Here is a 16,858-nt window from a genome sequence, read left to right as displayed (position 1 = left end):
TATGTCTTGCAGCATGACTTCTAGTTCTTAAACACAGAGACTAAGTGAGCTGTTTGAGAAGGAATTTCACTACCTCATGGTGGGTCATGGTTCTTCTCCACATTTCAATTAACTACTTAATGCCCACCTCAACCCCTCTTTGCCATGCTAAGTTTTAAAATGATTGTCAAGTACTTTTTTAGTTTTGTTGAAGGAGTTTGGAGAATAAAGTATTGTCTTGTTATTTACACTCTGTCTACAAGCAACTACACAGCACCATATATATAGGTAGAAGATGGAATACTAATAGGGCCCTAGGGATACTAACAGACATAGAAACTGAACAGTCATAGGAAATAATAAAAGCATAATAATGAGTCTTAATGAGTCTCAACATCCCCCCTCAAGCTGGAGCATGAATATCAAAAGCTCCAAGCTTGGTACACAAATATTCAACTCTGGGACCTCTTAAAGCTTTGGTGAAGATATCAGCCAACTGATCATTTGTACCCACGAATGAGGTAACGATTTCCCCGGATGTAATCTTTTCGCGAATAAAATGACAATCGACTTCGATGTGTTTTGTTCTCTCATGAAAGACAGGATTGGATGCAATATGCAAGGCTGCTTGATTGTCGCACATTAGTTTAATAGGCCCTTTCACGCAAAGATTTAATTCAGTCAAGAGATGCTTTAACCAGATTAGTTCACATGTTCCCAAGGCTATTGACCGATATTCTGCCTCTGCACTCGATCGAGCCACCACATTTTGCTTCTTACTTTTCCAAGATACTAGATTGCCACCAAGGAAAACGCAGTACCCTGATGTTGACTTTCTATCCCAAGAGCACCCAGCCCAATCTGCATCAGTATAACCAACAATCTCTGTATTTCCACGATCCTTGTATAAAACACCGTTCCCGGGAGACTTCTTGATGTATCGTAGGATCCTAATGACAGCTTCCCAATGGCTATCACACGGAGAAGCCAAAAATTGACTCACAACGCTAACTGCAAAAGAGATGTCAGGGCGAGTGACGGTTAAGTACAACAATTTTCCAACCAATCTTCGATATCTTCCTGGATTTGAAAAGGGCTTCCCTTGTTCCGGTACAAGCTTAATGTTAGGATCCATGGGAGTATCAATAGGTCTGCAATCACTCATACCTGTTTCCTCTAATATGTCTAAAGCATATTTTCGTTGAGATATACAAATCCCTTGCTTTGACTGGGCAACTTCTATCCCTAAGAAGTATTTTAATTTTCCAAGGTCTTTTGTCTCAAAATGTTGGAAAAGATGTTGCTTTAGCTGGAGTATTCCTTCTGCATCATCTCCTGTGATAACAATATCATCGACATAAACAACAAGATAAACGCTCTTACCATGTCGATGCCGGTAGAATACAGAATGATCCACTTTGCTTTGGACTAACCCAAACTCTTGCAGAACTGTACTAAAACGTCCGAACCAGGCACGTGGAGACTGTTTCAATCCATAAAGAGAACGTTTTAATTTGCAAACCAAATCAGTCTCCCCCCCTTGAGCAACAAAACCCGGAGGTTGCTCCATATACACCTCTTCTTTTAGATCCCCATGTAAAAAGGCATTCTTGATGTCAAGTTGGTATAGAGGCCAATGATGGATGGCAGCAATAGACAGAAAGATTCTGATAGAAGAGATCTTGGCTACGGGTGAGAACGTATCAGTGTAATCAACGCCAAACACTTGAGTATACCCCTTGGCTACAAGGCGAGCTTTGAGTCTATCTATCTGTCCATCAGGCCCAACTTTGACATTATAAACCCAATGACAACCAACGACTGTTTTGCCAGGAGGTAATGGAACCAAGTCCCAAGTTCCCGAGGATTGCAAAGCAACCATTTCATCTACCATAGCTTGCTGCCAACCAGGATGGGAAAGAGCTTCCCTAACCGAATTAGGAACAGAAACAGATGATAAACTGGAGATGAAAGCATTGTAAACAGGGGAAAACCGGTGATAAGAGACAAAATTATATATAGGGTAGGGATTGCGAGTAGACCGGTTACCTACCCGACTAGCAATGGGCGGACTGGAGATTGGAGCAGGACCCGAATCCGAGGGAAGGGACCGCTCAGGAGATGAATCAGCAGGTTCAATGTTTGCAGCAGTAGTGGTTGGTGGTAATTTTGACCGACGATGATAGGTGAACTGGAAAGGAGAAACAGTGTGGGTTTGTGATGGATTGGGAGGTAGGACAACAGGAGATATTGGTATTTCTGTCCCTCCTTCAAATGAGGGAACTGGTAGGACATCAGGAAAAGGATCCACCACCCTTATAGAGTCAGATGAAAAGAACGGAGTGTACTCAAAGAAGGTAACATTTGGTGATACATAGAATCGCTGTGTCTCAGGACAATAACACCTGAACCCTTTTTGAACCCTAGAGTACCCCACAAAAATACATTTCAAGGACTTGGGTGACAGTTTATCACGACCAGGAGTAATATCCCGAACAAAGCAAGTGCAACCAAAAACCCTCAGCGGAAGCTTGTGTAATGACTCTTGAGGAAACAATATGTTATAAGGTATTTTGCCATGTAGAACAGACGATGGCATACGGTTAATAAGGTAACATGAGTGGAGGATAGCATCTCCCCAGAAATAAGAGGGAACCTTATAGTGAAGGAGCATAGTCCGAGCGGTTTCCACTAGATGCCTATTCTTTCGTTCAGACACACCATTCTGTTGTGGAGTATCTGGACAAGAAGACTCATGGAGAATACCTTCAGAGTCAAGGAGGGTAGACAAAGGAGTATTGAAATATTCCCTGGCATTATCACTTCGAAGAACTTTAATAGAGACTCCAAATTGATTCTTGATTTCATTATGAAATTTCTGAAAGATGTTGAATAGATCAGAACGTCGTTGCATTAGGAAAACCCAAGTACAACGCGAAAAGTCATCAATAAAAGTAACAAAATATTTAAAACCTAACACAGAAGTGACACGACAAGGGCCCCAAATATCACTGTGAACTAAGGAAAAAGGGGATGAGGACACTTTATTAACCCGTTCAGGAAAGGAGGTTCTTGAATGTTTCCCAAATTGACAAGATTCACACTCTAGTGAAGACAGCTTTGAGAGACTCGGTTCAAGTTGTTGTAGTTTCTTCAAACTTGGATGACCTAGACGACAATGAGTAAGGGAAGGAGAAATAGTAGCACTACAGACAGCGGAAGAAGGAGTGGATAGACGGTATAACCCTTTTGATTCATACCCCGAGCCAATCGTCTTCCCCGAACGACGGTCCTGTATAACAACCGAATCAGGAGAAAAAGTGACAAGACAATCAAGAGAACGAGTAAGTTGACGAATGGAAATCAAATTAAAAGGACAAGTAGGTATATGCAAGACTGATGACAAGGGTAAATCAGGAAGAGGTCTTGCTTTACCAACTCCTTTAGCAGAACATATGGATCCATTACCAAACACAATGGACGGAAGAGACTTAGAGTTTGTGAGATGGGTCAATAAGGAAGAATTACCACATATATGTTCGGAGGCACCTGAATCAAGGACCCAGGGTCCGAGAGGTCCAGATTGAGAAACAAGGGCAGCATGAGTCTCTCCCGTATGAGCCAAAGGAGTGAAAACAGTAGCTTGGGCATTAGCCTTAAACCGTGCAAACTCTTCATATTCTGCAAGAGAGACATTTTTAGAACCTGATTCTTCTAGTTTGAGTTGAGCCACATTTGTAGGAGCGTCAACGGTTTCCCATGCAGTTTCCAACATCGGTCCCGTGTGTGTCCAGATCTATTGCAGTAATCACAGTATCTAGCATTTTTCTGCCCACTACGGTCTTTATTCCGATTGCCCAGATTATTACCACGACTTCCTTGAATCACAAGAGCAGATTGTTCTGTAGTGGATGCAGAAGTTTCACCAGGAAAAGAGGCCACTTGAAGAAGGCGTTTGAACAACTCTTGGACCCCTGGCACACCTTTATCCCCAAGAATCTGGTTTCGAGTATTCTCAAACTCGGGGCCTAATTTAGTCAAAACCAGAACAACAAAAAACTTTTCACGTTGGGCAATCTGTTCATCAGGTGTCCCTCCAACGGGTAAAAGCTTATTAAACTCAGTTAATAAACTTTGAGTTTTCCCAAGAAAGGCTTCCATACTCATACCATCCTTCTTTAAATTAACCAAATTATCAACAACTGTGTAACATTGTGAAATATCATTAGTGTACAAGGATTTGGCTTGACTCCATACCTCAACACATGTTTTAAAAACTCTAAATAGTTGAATTAACTCAGGTGAAAGGGATTGCCATAGAAGACTACAAAGTTGTGCATCCACCCTTTTCCAAATTGCCTTCTCATTTTCTGGTACCTCAGTTTCTACCCCATGTTCCAAGTGGTCAATAACACCCTGGCCCATAAACCACATTTCAACGGCATCCGACCAAGAGTGGTAGTTTTGTGACCCACATAATTTTTCAGAGGTAATAACTGGATTTCCAGATAAATTAGGCACAAACACTGAGCGAGAAATAGCATTTTCAACATTGGTAGAAGTAGCATTTTCAACATTGGTAGAAGTTTCCTTGGTTCCAGTTGAAGACATGGTTGATAAAAAGGAAGAATATTACCAGGAAAGCCAGAGGAGGGTCGAAAATGAAACTGGAAAATATCGCCGGAAAATATCGCCGGAGGAGGTCTCACGCGCCGGCGCGTGGAGGCGCGTGGCGGCGGAAGGCTGCGCGTGAGGTGGCGCGTGAGGGCGCGTGCGGCGGCGGTTTGAGACGGGACTTCGACGGCCGGGGTCGCCTGCACTTCCTGACCGGCGGTGGTTCTTCGGAATTTTATGAAAACTTGCGATGAGGAGTTTTCGAAGAAGAAGCGTAGACAGACCCTGCACTGCTACTGTTCATCCTCGAAATGCTCGGAAATAAAAAGGGGTTCAGGCCAATGGTGGCTCTGATACCATGTTGAAGGAGTTTGGAGAATAAAGTATTGTCTTGTTATTTACACTCTGTCTACAAGCAACTACACAGCACCATATATATAGGTAGAAGATGGAATACTAATAGGGCCCTAGGGATACTAACAGACATAGAAACTGAACAGTCATAGGAAATAATAAAAGCATAATAATGAGTCTTAATGAGTCTCAACAAGTTTTAACAATGATTTTTAAGTATTCTTTTAAGTTTTAAAATGATTTTCAAGTATTCTTTTACATTATTTTCTAGTGTGCTCTTTAGTTTTAAAAATGATTTTCAAATGTGCTTTTTAGTTTTAAAAATGATTTTCAAGTGTGCTCTCATTTAGAAATGATTTTTAAATATTCTTTTTTGTTTTAGAAATGATTTTTAAGTGTGTTCTTTAGTTAAAATATGATTTTTAAGTTTTTATTTTTATTTTTAAAAATGATTTTCAAGTGTGTTGTTTAGTGTTAAAAATGATTGTCTAAGTGTTTTTTAGTTTTAAAAATGATTTTCAATTGCTATTTAATTTTAAAAATGATTTTCAAGTGTTCTTTAGTTTAAAAATGATTTTAAAGTGTGCTCTTCACTTTCAAAATTATTTTTAAAGTGTGCTCTTTTATTTAAAAATGGATTTCAGGTGTTCTTTAGTTTTAAAAATGATTTTCAATTTTAAAAAAGGATACACCAGATTATGTGCCTAAAGTTGTTGACATTCTTGCTCAATTCTGTAAAATGATGAACTCCCCTGATGACTCTGGGTGAAAACGTGCAGTCCGATGCTGTACAGAAAGCTCTTATGACATTGTTAAGGCAGATCAAGAGTAAATTTCAGTTTCAAAGTTTATATAAAAATCTCCTTTCCCCCCAACTTCCCTGTCCCCCCACCAAAGGAAATGATCCTGTTATCCACATCTTCCTCCTACAAAGAGTAAGGAAAGGAAACAAAGGAAGGATCAAATATTTTTTTATTTTAATCTAGCATTTTTTTTTTCATTCCTTTTTTTTAGATGATAAGCTTTAATATTCACATAAAAAAATTCTTAGTTTTATGTTGATTTTGTACCTATTGGAAAATAAATTTTTGTTCTTGTTTCATTAATTTTAATTTAGCTGCTCTTATTGACTTTTAATGTACGAGTAATGAGGAAATAGGATTTTGTATATATATACAAGGGGGGGGGGGGGGGGGGGGGGGGTTCATTTCTAGTAGGTGTTCTGCGTTGGTGAGAGTTTGAAGTTGAAGAGAAAGAAGATGTGTGCTATTTCATTACAGTCCAAAAATTAATGAGGAACTATTTGTCTTTGGGAAGTGTCCAAGTGGCTCTGTTGTGGGGAAACTCTGGTGATAAGAGTTCTTCCTGTGGTTTGCTGGGAGGAAATATGGTACTCCTTAATTTGTATCAACCGTGGCTTCCTTGTGTGTCACATGGTGAGAAGTTTGGCAACAACTTCAATTGTTACTCTGCCAACAAGGAATATGGTGCACCATTTTGATAATATGGAGGATCTTAGTTTCCCTTGCTTTGATTTCATTCTTTCTTCTATGATCTCATGTTGTGATGTAACAAATTATACAAGAAAAAATGTCAAGAAGTTGCAAGATACCTAGTATTTATTTGTCTACAACTTATTGGTTGACTTGTGACTTTTCTTTTCTTGGGTAGCCCAATTGTATTCTATATTTCTATTTATATGCTTGTGTTGCAGCCTGTTTAACTGCTTGTTCAAGCATATCGGCGGTAACACCGAGGACCAAAGTGCGGAGAAATTAAGTACATGGGAGAGCATTCGTGAAAGAAAAGGTGAATCAAACATTTCTATTGTCTGTTCAAAGCACAAGGAATCAATAAAATTTTTATTATTATACAAGGTTGTCAGAATTCTGTAATTAAACTCAAATGCATACTTCTTTTTTTTTTTTTTTTTCTAAACATAAACTCAATGTATACTATTGATGAAAGGTCATTGAAAGAGCTTATAAGAAGCTTGCACTTGATGCTTTGGTTATCCAACAAGGGAAGACTGGCAGAGCAAAAAGCTAAGGTTTCTCATGGTTTTGCCATTTTTGATATATAGTTGTAATCTGTAATAACTAATTTAGATCCTTGGCTTGACTCACTGCAGCTGTAAATAAGGATGAGCAACTGCAGCTGGTGAGGAGATGGTTTTTTGTTCCAACGATAGCAGTATAGCACAATCACAGATGAAGATATAGATATGATCATCTTAAGGTCTCGAGAAGTAAATAATTCTATTTGACCACTGTACATTGCTAACATCAAGAAATGAAATAATCGAGTTGGGCCGCTAAAATAGCTAAAGTAGTTATAAATCCTGTCAATAAAATAAGGCCTACAGAAAGTCCATCTATTCCCAATCTCCAATGGCAATCAAAAAATTGATCCATATAAGTCTCCTCTAATTGGATTAATGAATCGTCCACCTGGAAATGAAAACAAAATGTATAAGTCATTGTAAGGATTCTAAAATACATATACAAAGTGTATGTCATCTAATTACCCTATTTCCTTTATGGGGAAGAAAGAAAACGATGGAACCTGCAAATATTGGAAAAACGACAATTATTGTTAGCATAATCACAGATGAAGATATAAATAGGACCATTGCTAAAGGAGAAGAGGCTACGAACCAAGATGAAGAAGTTTACAGAAGATGCTATCAAGTTTAAGATGGATACTTGTATGCTTTTTTTCAATTTCCCCCTCTCTGGGCTAATTTAGATCTCATTTTATGTAGCTGAGGATATCTATGACTTTGATGATGAAAAGGTTAGTTGGTCTATGATTTTTTGTTTTTTGGGGTTCTTTCTCTGATGCTATTTTACTTGTTGCTGATGGAGGATGAAAATAAGATTTATTTTAAGAAGATTGCCAGTGAAAACTGGATTGAGCCATCAAGAAGAGAGCGAAATCGCAAATATGTTAATTGCTGACTAATAAAATTATTTTTTTGTTGAATGATTTTTGACAATTCTCTTTGTCAATAGTTACTCAGAGTCGGAATATTTCAAGCAAACAATGCGAGAGAATGGTCTTGAATATCTAAATTATCATAACAACGAGAAAGTTTACAATAAGTGTGGGCATTGATATCTTTTGTACTAGATTCATCATACATGTTTTTAAAGTTGTAACATCAAAATATATATTGCCATTTTGAATGGGATTCCAGTAGTTTAAGCTAATCCAATCAAACAAAGACATTAGCACGCCAATACATCAGCAAGCTAGCTCATTGGTTGTTTGCGCTCCGCATAGATTTTATTGAAAACAGCTGACGATGTTCATGAATCAATATATTAGTATATCTATATATAAAAGTCAAACAAATGCGATTCGCGTGCTAAAATATATCATTGTTTAATCGTTTTGTTCGCATATTTTAAGGAAACCAAAACCATTTATAATCCAGTAACCCACAGACCACAGTGCAGCTAATTCAAACCAAGAGCCATGGAACTCCTCCAAGACCTTTACCCTTCCCTTGTTTTCCTAGCAATTGCTTTGTGTGTAGTTATTCATTATCTTCTTGCACAAAATAACAAGTCCGGGAAGCAAAAATTGCCGCCGGAAGCTGCTGCGGGGTGGCCAATTCTAGGCCACCTTCACATCTTCAGCGGCTCTAAGCTTGCTCATGTTGAACTGGGAAACATGGCTGATATGTATGGACCGGCATTTACTATCCGGATTGGTGTGCACAGGGCGTTGGTGGTTAGCGACTGGAAATTGATCAAAGAACTCTCCACCGTCCACGACGTTCACGTTTCTTCTCGCCCTAAGTTTCTCGCCGCCGAACACTTGGGCTACAATTACATAATGTTTGCTTTCACTCCTTATGGACAATACTGGCGCGACATTCGCAAATTTGTATCCACAGAACTACTCTCCAACCGGCGACTTGAGCAGCGGAAGCACATAAGAGTGTCCGAGATCGATACCTCTATAAAGGAGCTGTATAAGCTTTGGACTGAAAATAAAAATTCCGACGACCCTTCAGGTGGCCGTGTTTTGGTGGAAATGAAGAAGTGGCTTGGGGACATAACAGTGAACGTGTTCCTTCAAATGATGGCCGGAAAACGGTACTTCCGTACGGCAACAGCTAGTGATGAAAGAGATGGCCGGCGTTGCAAAAAAGCATTGAGAGATTTTTTTTACTATCTTGGAGTTTTTGCACCGGCGGATGCTATGCCTTTTCTGAGATGGTTAGATATAGGAGGGTATGAGAAAACCAGGAAAGAAGTTGCTAAAGAAATGGACTCTCTTGTTGATGATTGGTTACAAGAGCACCGCCGGAAGAAAGCGGCGGCCGGGGGTGACGGATCTAACGGCGGCGAGGAAGATTTCATAGATGCGATGCTTTCACGATTAGAAGAGATTGATCGCAATGGTTACGATGCTGATAGCGTCATCAAGTCTACTTGCATGGTATGTGTGCTCCTGGTTTAATTTATCAAACAATTATAATGTGCTTTAACTATTTAGAATTTGTACTATATATCAGAATTTGATTGCTGGAGGAGCAGATACGGTAACAGTCATGCTAACATGGGCTCTATCTTTGATGATGAACAATCCCCATGTGTTGAAGATGGCTCAAGAAGAACTAGATAGGGTAGTTGGCCGGAAAAGAAAGGTAAACGAATCAGACATCAATAATTTGACTTATTTTCAAGCAATTATTAAAGAAACATTTAGGATGTACCCGGGGGCTCCACTAGGAGGTCCAAGAATGTTCACGGAAGATTGCAACGTATCTGGTTTTCATGTTCCAAAAGGCACTTGGTTGTTCTTTAATGTGTGGAAACTCCAACGAGATCCACAAGTTTGGTCTAGCCCTCAGGAATTCAAACCTGAGAGGTTTATTAATAGTCACAAAGACCTTGATGTTTTGGGGCAAGATTTTGAGTTGATCCCATTTGGTGCGGGTAGAAGAATATGTCCGGGAACAGCTTTTGGTCTTCAAATGTTGCACTTGGTGTTGGCTAGTTTGTTACAATCCTTTGAGCTCTCGAATGTCTCTAATGAAGGAATTGATATGACTGAGACAGCTGGACTAACCAACCTTAAAGTCACACCACTTGAAATTCTCATAGCTCCCCGCCTCCCCCATCATCTTTATTAGCCAACAGCCCAATTATATGTATGTGTATGTGTGCTATGTATCTACATATATATGTATAATACCATACTATGTAAGATATGCATGCATGGGTCACTGCCAGAAATATATATATAGTTTGAAGCCAGTGGACAACATATGAATTTAAATATATAATGTTCTTCCCTGGGCATGGTGATTTATCAGCTCTTATTTGGCATGTATGAAAGGTAACTTTCAATTCAACTAGTATATAAAATTAATAATGGTTGATGGTTGCCTATATTTGATTTACATAAAATATAAAACGGACTTGTTATTCAGACAGCATTCCGTTTTTGTAGACATTTTCTCGAATAGATAATTCTCAAACTACTATAAGTTCTCTTATTTTCGACCAACCAAATTTGCAAAATAATCAAACAATAAGAAATCTAACGAAACTGAAAGATATATGAAATGCATAAATTATCATGATAAGATTTCAAAAATAAAATAACATCATAAAAAAAATAATAAATAATAAATAGGGTAAGTAAAAGAGAACCTCAGGAGGTGCATCAGGGGGACTCTGATCTGAAGACATCAGCACTCGACAAGAATGGCGACATTCTGCCTATGTTGGATATAATAATAATAATAATATAATAATAATAATAATAATAATTTCTGTAACATCAAAATATATTGCGATTTTGACTGGGATTCCAAAAATCTAAGCAAATCTAACCAAATAAAAGACACTATCAGTAAATCAGTAAATCAGCAAGCTCATAGGTTGTTTGCTCTCTACAAAGATTTTATTAAAGCAGTTGATAATGTCATAAATCATTAAACAAGTATACGAAAGGGCAGCTAAAAAAACGTGATTTGAGTTCTAAAATAGATATATTGTTTTTTGGTTTGGTTCATATTCTAAGAAAACCAAATCATCATTATATAATCTCACCTATCCATTAACTCGCCGTGCAGCTAATCTAAACAACACCCATGGAACTCCAACACCTTTATCCTTCCATTATTGCCTTAGCAATTGCTCTGTGTGTATTTATTCATTATTATGTGGGACGCAATACCAACTCCGGGACGACACGTAGGTTACCGCAGGAAGCGGGTGGCGCGTGGCCAATTCTCGGCCACCTTCACATCTTCAGTGGCTCTAAGCTTCCGCATGTTGCCCTGGGAAACATGGCAGACAAGTATGGACCAGCTTTCACTATCCGGATCGGCGTGCACAGAGTGTTGGTGGTCAGTGACTGGAAATTGGCCAAACAGCTCTCCACTGTCCACGACGTTAACATTTCAACTCGTCCCAGGTTTCGAGCCGCCAAACATTTGGGCTATGACTATATAATGTTTGCTTTCTCCCCCTACGGTCCTTACTGGCGCCAAATGCGAAAACTTACTTCCACCGAGCTACTCTCCGCCCGGCGGCTTGAGCAGCTGAAGCACATAAGAGTGGCCGAGATCGAGACCTCTCTAAAGGAGCTCTATAAGCTTTGGACGGAAAACAAAAATTCCGACGACCATTCTGGTCGTGTTTTGGTGGAAATGAAGAAGTGGTTCGGGGACCTAACTTTCAACGTCTTCCTTCAAATGGTGGTCGGAAAACGATATTTCGGTACGACGGCGGTTGGTGATGAAAAACAGGGGCGGCGTTGCCAGAAGGCATTGAGGGAATTTTTCAACTTTCTTGGGGTTTTTGTACCCGCCGATGCCCTGCCTTTTTTGAGACGGTTAGATATCGGAGGGTATGAGAAAGCCATGAAAGAAGTTGCTAAAGAAATGGACTCTCTTGTTGAGGAATGGTTACAAGAACATCGTCTGAAGAAAGAGACAACTGGCAACGAGGAAGAAGATTTCATTGATGCGATTCTTTCGCGAATAGAATGGATTGATCTTAATGGTTTTAGTGCTGATAGTGTTATCAAATCAACCTGCATGGTATGTTCTTGGTTGATCAAATTATCATTCCTAAATTTAAGTCCTACAAGAATGATTAAATATGTAAATTTTGTATATTTATCAGACTTTGATGGCTGGGGGTGCAGACACCGTCACGACCATGCTAACGTGGGCTCTATCTTTGATGATGAACCATCCGCATGTCTTGAAGATGGCTCAGGAGGAACTAGATATGGTAGTTGGCAAGGAAAGAAGGGTAAATGAATCAGATATTAAGAATTTGATGTATCTTCAAGCTGTTGTTAAAGAAACATTAAGGTTGTATCCGGCGGGTCCTCTTGGAGCTCCAAGAATCTTCACCAAAGATTGCACCCTATCAGAATTTCATATTCCAAATGATACTTGGCTATTCATTAATATCTGGAAAATCCAACGAGATCCACAGATTTGGTCTAGCCCGGATGAATTCAAACCTGAGAGGTTTACTAATAGTCATAAAGACCATGATGTTTTGGGGCAAGACTTTGAGTTGATCCCGTTTGGTGTGGGTAGAAGAATATGCCCGGGAACAAATTTTGGTCTTCAAATGTTGCACTTGGTGTTGGCTAATTTGTTACATTCATTTGAACTTTCAAATGTCTCTAATAGAGGAATTGATATGACAGAGAAAACTGGACTAACCAACGTCAAAGCCACACCACTTGAAATTTTCATTGCTCCCCGCCTAACTGCTTATCTTTATTAGTCACCACAGATTAATATGTATTTGTAATTGTGTACGAATCTATGTATAATACCATGCAGTGTATTTATGTATACCATGTATTTCATGGACGTGATGATTTCCTTAATAGAAGGGATAGATCTTAACGGTTACAATGCTGACACGGTCACGAAATCTGCTTGCATAGTATGTGCTCTGTTTACATATTTACGTTCTGTATACTTAGAAAATGGCACTTTCAACTTTCAAATTTACAGTAATTTTTTTTTTTTTACTAACCATATATGATCTTAATTTTGTTTATTAGAATATGGTTGCTGGAGGAGCAGATACGATCAAAGTGATGCTAATATGGACTCTGTCATTGATAATGAACCACCCTAATGTGCTGAAGAAGGTCCAAGAAGAATTAGACATGGTAATTGGCATGGAAAGGAAAGAAGGATAAACGAATCAATATAAATAGTCTAATTTATCTTCAAGTCATCGTCAAAGAAACATTAAGGTTGTATCTTACCAGGACCGTTGGAGGCTATAGAATATTCACTAAAGATTGCACAATATCTGATTTTCATGTTCCAAAAGGCACTTGGTTATTAGTTAACTTGTGGAAACTCCATCGAGATCCATAAGTTTGGTCTGATCCTCTTGAGTTCAAACTCCCATAACAATATTAATGTTAAAGGGCAAGACTTCGAGCTGATCCCCCAACATTAAAATCACACCACTCAAAATTCTCCTAGCTCCCCATCTTCCATCTATCTACTCTTTATTAATCATCCATGCACACATTATGCAGTATGTACGTGTATCTTTATGTTTTGTATCCATTAAGCATAGTCTCTAATCAATTACGTAATTATTATATCAAATTCCACTTTAATTAGTATTATGATTATGATTATGATTCTTGTCCAAGAAAATATTAGTAACGGAAAAGTGGTTGCCATGAGTTTAATTTACAAACATCATAGTACAAACATTCCATCATCGTCATTTAATAAGGTGATCATCATCTGATCAAATCAAAAATGAAAGTCATGGATCAAACTACAACATTAGACTAGTGTGTTGGTCTGATCAATACTTGGCGGATGGAATGGAGTCCCAGGCTGCGTCTTGGATGACGGGCGGCGGCGGATAATCCAGCGACATCTCCGAAACGCTCCACACCTTCACTGATTTGTCGAGGCTTCCACTGTAAACGACCCACTTTTGGTCGGACTCCGTCGACTCTTTGTCTTCTTCGACGGCCAAGCATTTTACCGGTCCGTTATGGCCGGTCAAGATGGAGAGGCACGTGTGGATCGACCCGTCTCTCCTCCACACACAAATCGTCTTGTCGGCCGATCCGCTGAACACGGTGTTGCCGGCGGCGACGAGGCAGAGGACGGCCAATTTGTGGCCTTTGAGGACTCCACCGTGGGAAAACTGCTTCTCCCGTTCCCAGAAATTCACCACCCCGTCCGACGACCCGCAGTACAGGACCGACCCGGATTTGGTGACGGCTAACGCCGTCACGGCGCACTCCTGGCTCAGAAGCGTCTGCACGAACACGTGCTTTACGCCCTTGCCGGACGACTCTCGCTTCCACACCTTCACGCTCCCGTCGGCGGACCCGGTGTAGACCATGCCGTCGACGCTTGCCACGACGGAGTTCACGGCGTCGTCGTGAGCCTTGACGGATTCAAGGCATTTCGAGTTACTGGCCTTCCACACCTTAAAAGTCCTGTCCCACGAAGCAGAGTATAAAAGCTCTTCCTTCGGGTCCATGCTCAGGCAAGAAATAGCGTCGCAGTGCTTGATCCACAAAGCTGTCCGGTTCCGTTTCACCTCCACGTAGTTGCTGGGCTTAATCGAAGCCTTAAAAATGTCGAAAAACGTCGGAAAAGTCCCGGCGCGTTTATGAACAGACGGGTTCTTAGGATTAACCTTCCAAACCCGAACTTTTCCGTCCTGGTGGCCGGTGAAAATCTTTTCTCCGGAGATTATAATAGCCTTCACGAGACCACTGTTAGACTTAAACGCCCCGAATTCCTTCATCTCCTTCCAAACACGTATATTCTTGCTGTCGGAGCCGGTGTAGAGAATCCCATCCCTAGCCGCCAGAGAATATATGTGGCCTTCTTCCCGGACGAGAGAACATATGAGGCCGTTCTGGGGGAGCTTCTGGACACCGCCATTAACGTTGCCCTCGTCCCACGGACCGTTTTCGAACGGGGTGCATTGGTTCCACGGTGACATCATCATCGGAGACCCCTCGCCGCTGAGACGGTTGGGTTCGAAGCCATTGTAGCTGCTGTTTCTGACGTTGAAGTCCTCGTCGGTGGAAGAAGAAGAGCCGGTGGTATTGGAATGAGCCATGTCGCCTGTAGCCGTCTCTGCAAACAAAGCCGGCTTTGTGTATTCTTCTTCTTCCACGATCATTCGAATTCCCAAACTCATAGGTACAAGGCCGAGCTTATGAAATGAGAGGCAAGAGATTAATGGCCGAAGAAATTGTTGCGGGAAGAAGATGAAGCGAAAGGAAAGGAAAGGCGTGCAGAGAAGGAGAAGAAGAGTGAATGAGAGAGTTTATAGGCGAATACAAAAATGGACCCGATGATTATACCTATAGGCGGGAGGGCGATGCCAAATGACACGTGTAAGACTTAGGAAATACCCCAATATGCAACCTATATACTAAATAAATTCTTTTTGTGCATCCAAATCCAAATAACTTTGCCCCGGAAGGGTGACCCAAACAAAACGGAACTTTTTGCTAATGTATTAATAAATACATAAATAATGTCACAAATAATATTTAATAAGTAATTATTCATAGTTATTTTTATTATTAACTATATAAATACAAATGTCCATAACTAAACTACTGATTTAGACCTTGTGGTTTGCAGCATGGAATGACTCTTTCAAATAGAAAGTCATAGGTTCGAGCTTCAAAATACTAAAAAGTAAATTAGCAAACAAAATGTTTTGAGGTTTTTTTTTTTTTTTTTTTACCTAATAGGGTGTGTCGATCTAGTGGACTTTTCGATCTTTGATCACTCTGATAGTCTGATGGGGCTAACTAATAAGATGTTAAATTGAGCTAATCAGGTTAGGCCAATTACTAATTTTCCATTCCAAAGAATCAAACTCCAAAACTAATAAGATGTTAAATTGAGCTAATCAGGTTAGGCCAATTACTAATTTTCCATTCCAAAGAATCAAACTCCAAAATATAGTAAACATGTCAAAGACGCTGTAGTTGAGTGACATAGTTGTGACTTTTTTAAATAGGATATCATAGGTTCAAATCCCAAAGAGAGCATTTACTTTTTGTGCTTCAGTAAGTTGAAAACGTATGTATGGACAGATCCTACAATATAACAAAATCAGTAGTACCCAAAAAAAAAAAAAAAATACTAAACATCAAGTTTACATTAAATTGTTCCAAAACACTAATCTAGTGTGGTTTCCTAGCTAGTTTGAAAAAGGAGATCCGTATTAAATAGAAAACGGGTCAAAGTGCATCCATTAATTCTTGCAGCCTCACCATGCATGCAAAAACAATGGAACATTAATTCGATGCAGCCCATGGAAAATGATGTAAGTAGTGTTCACTGTTGCTAATTTGTTATGGCCAAAAAATGCAAGTGGCATGAAGTTTACATATATGGCTGCTCTCTTTGGCCGGCTGCTACATACAAAACTCTAAGAAAATAAAATATTTTTAAAAATGCATCATCTTTAATGTTTCCCTTTGATGGATATATTTAGAGTTGTTTTAAACCTACGAAACTTGGACATACAGTTCCTTCTTCCCCATCACAAAGGGAAACTACCCATACCTCACAAAATATTAAAACCAAGAATTTATCTTCTTGAGCAATTTTTAAGGTAGTGTACATGCCAAATTTGTTATATATTTTATATTTTGTACATCACACATAAATAACGACATTTGAATACTTCCTTAGCCAAGTTATATGGTTTTTAAGTAGTTGCATTTCTCAGACTATGCCATCTTATTCACACGTACCCCATGAGTAATAATCAGTTTTTTTAGCCTTCAACTCATTCAATACAAGTTGTAAGATAAAAGCATATACTCTTCAACTCAAAATATATACTCCATAGTATTTTTTTTTATATATATAACAATTTACTTTGAT

General features: G+C 39.4%; 3 protein-coding genes and 1 long non-coding RNA gene across 4 annotated transcripts; 3 read left to right on the top strand and 1 right to left on the bottom strand.

Moving 5' to 3' along the window:
- Positions 1–5,726: 5,726 nt before the first annotated feature.
- Positions 5,727–7,866, top strand: LOC109169974. The gene is made up of 4 exons (XR_002052318.1): positions 5,727–5,775; positions 6,662–6,756; positions 6,916–6,997; positions 7,079–7,866. It is a non-coding gene; the product is annotated as an uncharacterized LOC109169974 (long non-coding RNA).
- Positions 7,867–8,378: 512 nt separating this feature from the next.
- On the top strand, positions 8,379–10,395 carry LOC109169949 (cytochrome P450 CYP82D47-like). The gene is made up of 2 exons (XM_019318866.1): positions 8,379–9,399; positions 9,476–10,395. Exons 1-2 carry the CDS (start codon positions 8,428–8,430, stop codon positions 10,094–10,096), a joined length of 1,593 nt encoding a protein of 530 aa, XP_019174411.1. The 5' UTR covers positions 8,379–8,427; the 3' UTR covers positions 10,097–10,395.
- Positions 10,396–11,039: 644 nt separating this feature from the next.
- LOC109169951 (cytochrome P450 CYP82D47-like) lies at positions 11,040–13,360 on the top strand. Its single transcript, XM_019318868.1, has 3 exons — positions 11,040–12,016; positions 12,102–12,887; positions 13,009–13,360. Exons 1-2 carry the CDS (start codon positions 11,063–11,065, stop codon positions 12,720–12,722), a joined length of 1,575 nt encoding a protein of 524 aa, XP_019174413.1. The 5' UTR covers positions 11,040–11,062; the 3' UTR covers positions 12,723–12,887; positions 13,009–13,360.
- A 270-nt stretch (positions 13,361–13,630) lies between these two features.
- Positions 13,631–15,273, bottom strand: LOC109169955 (myosin heavy chain kinase B-like). The gene has a single exon (XM_019318871.1). The coding sequence runs from the start codon at positions 15,144–15,146 to the stop codon at positions 13,782–13,784; it is 1,365 nt and encodes a 454-aa protein (XP_019174416.1). The 5' UTR covers positions 15,147–15,273; the 3' UTR covers positions 13,631–13,781.
- Between the last annotated feature and the right edge of the window lie 1,585 nt (positions 15,274–16,858).

The sequence above is a fragment of the Ipomoea nil genome, unplaced genomic scaffold, assembly GCF_001879475.1.
Source record: "Ipomoea nil cultivar Tokyo-kokei standard unplaced genomic scaffold, Asagao_1.1 scaffold3321, whole genome shotgun sequence".
In the NCBI taxonomy this organism is placed as follows: Eukaryota; Viridiplantae; Streptophyta; class Magnoliopsida; order Solanales; family Convolvulaceae; genus Ipomoea; species Ipomoea nil.
The sequence above is the reverse complement of the archived record's forward strand: the minus strand, read 5'-3'. Positions and strand labels throughout refer to the sequence as shown.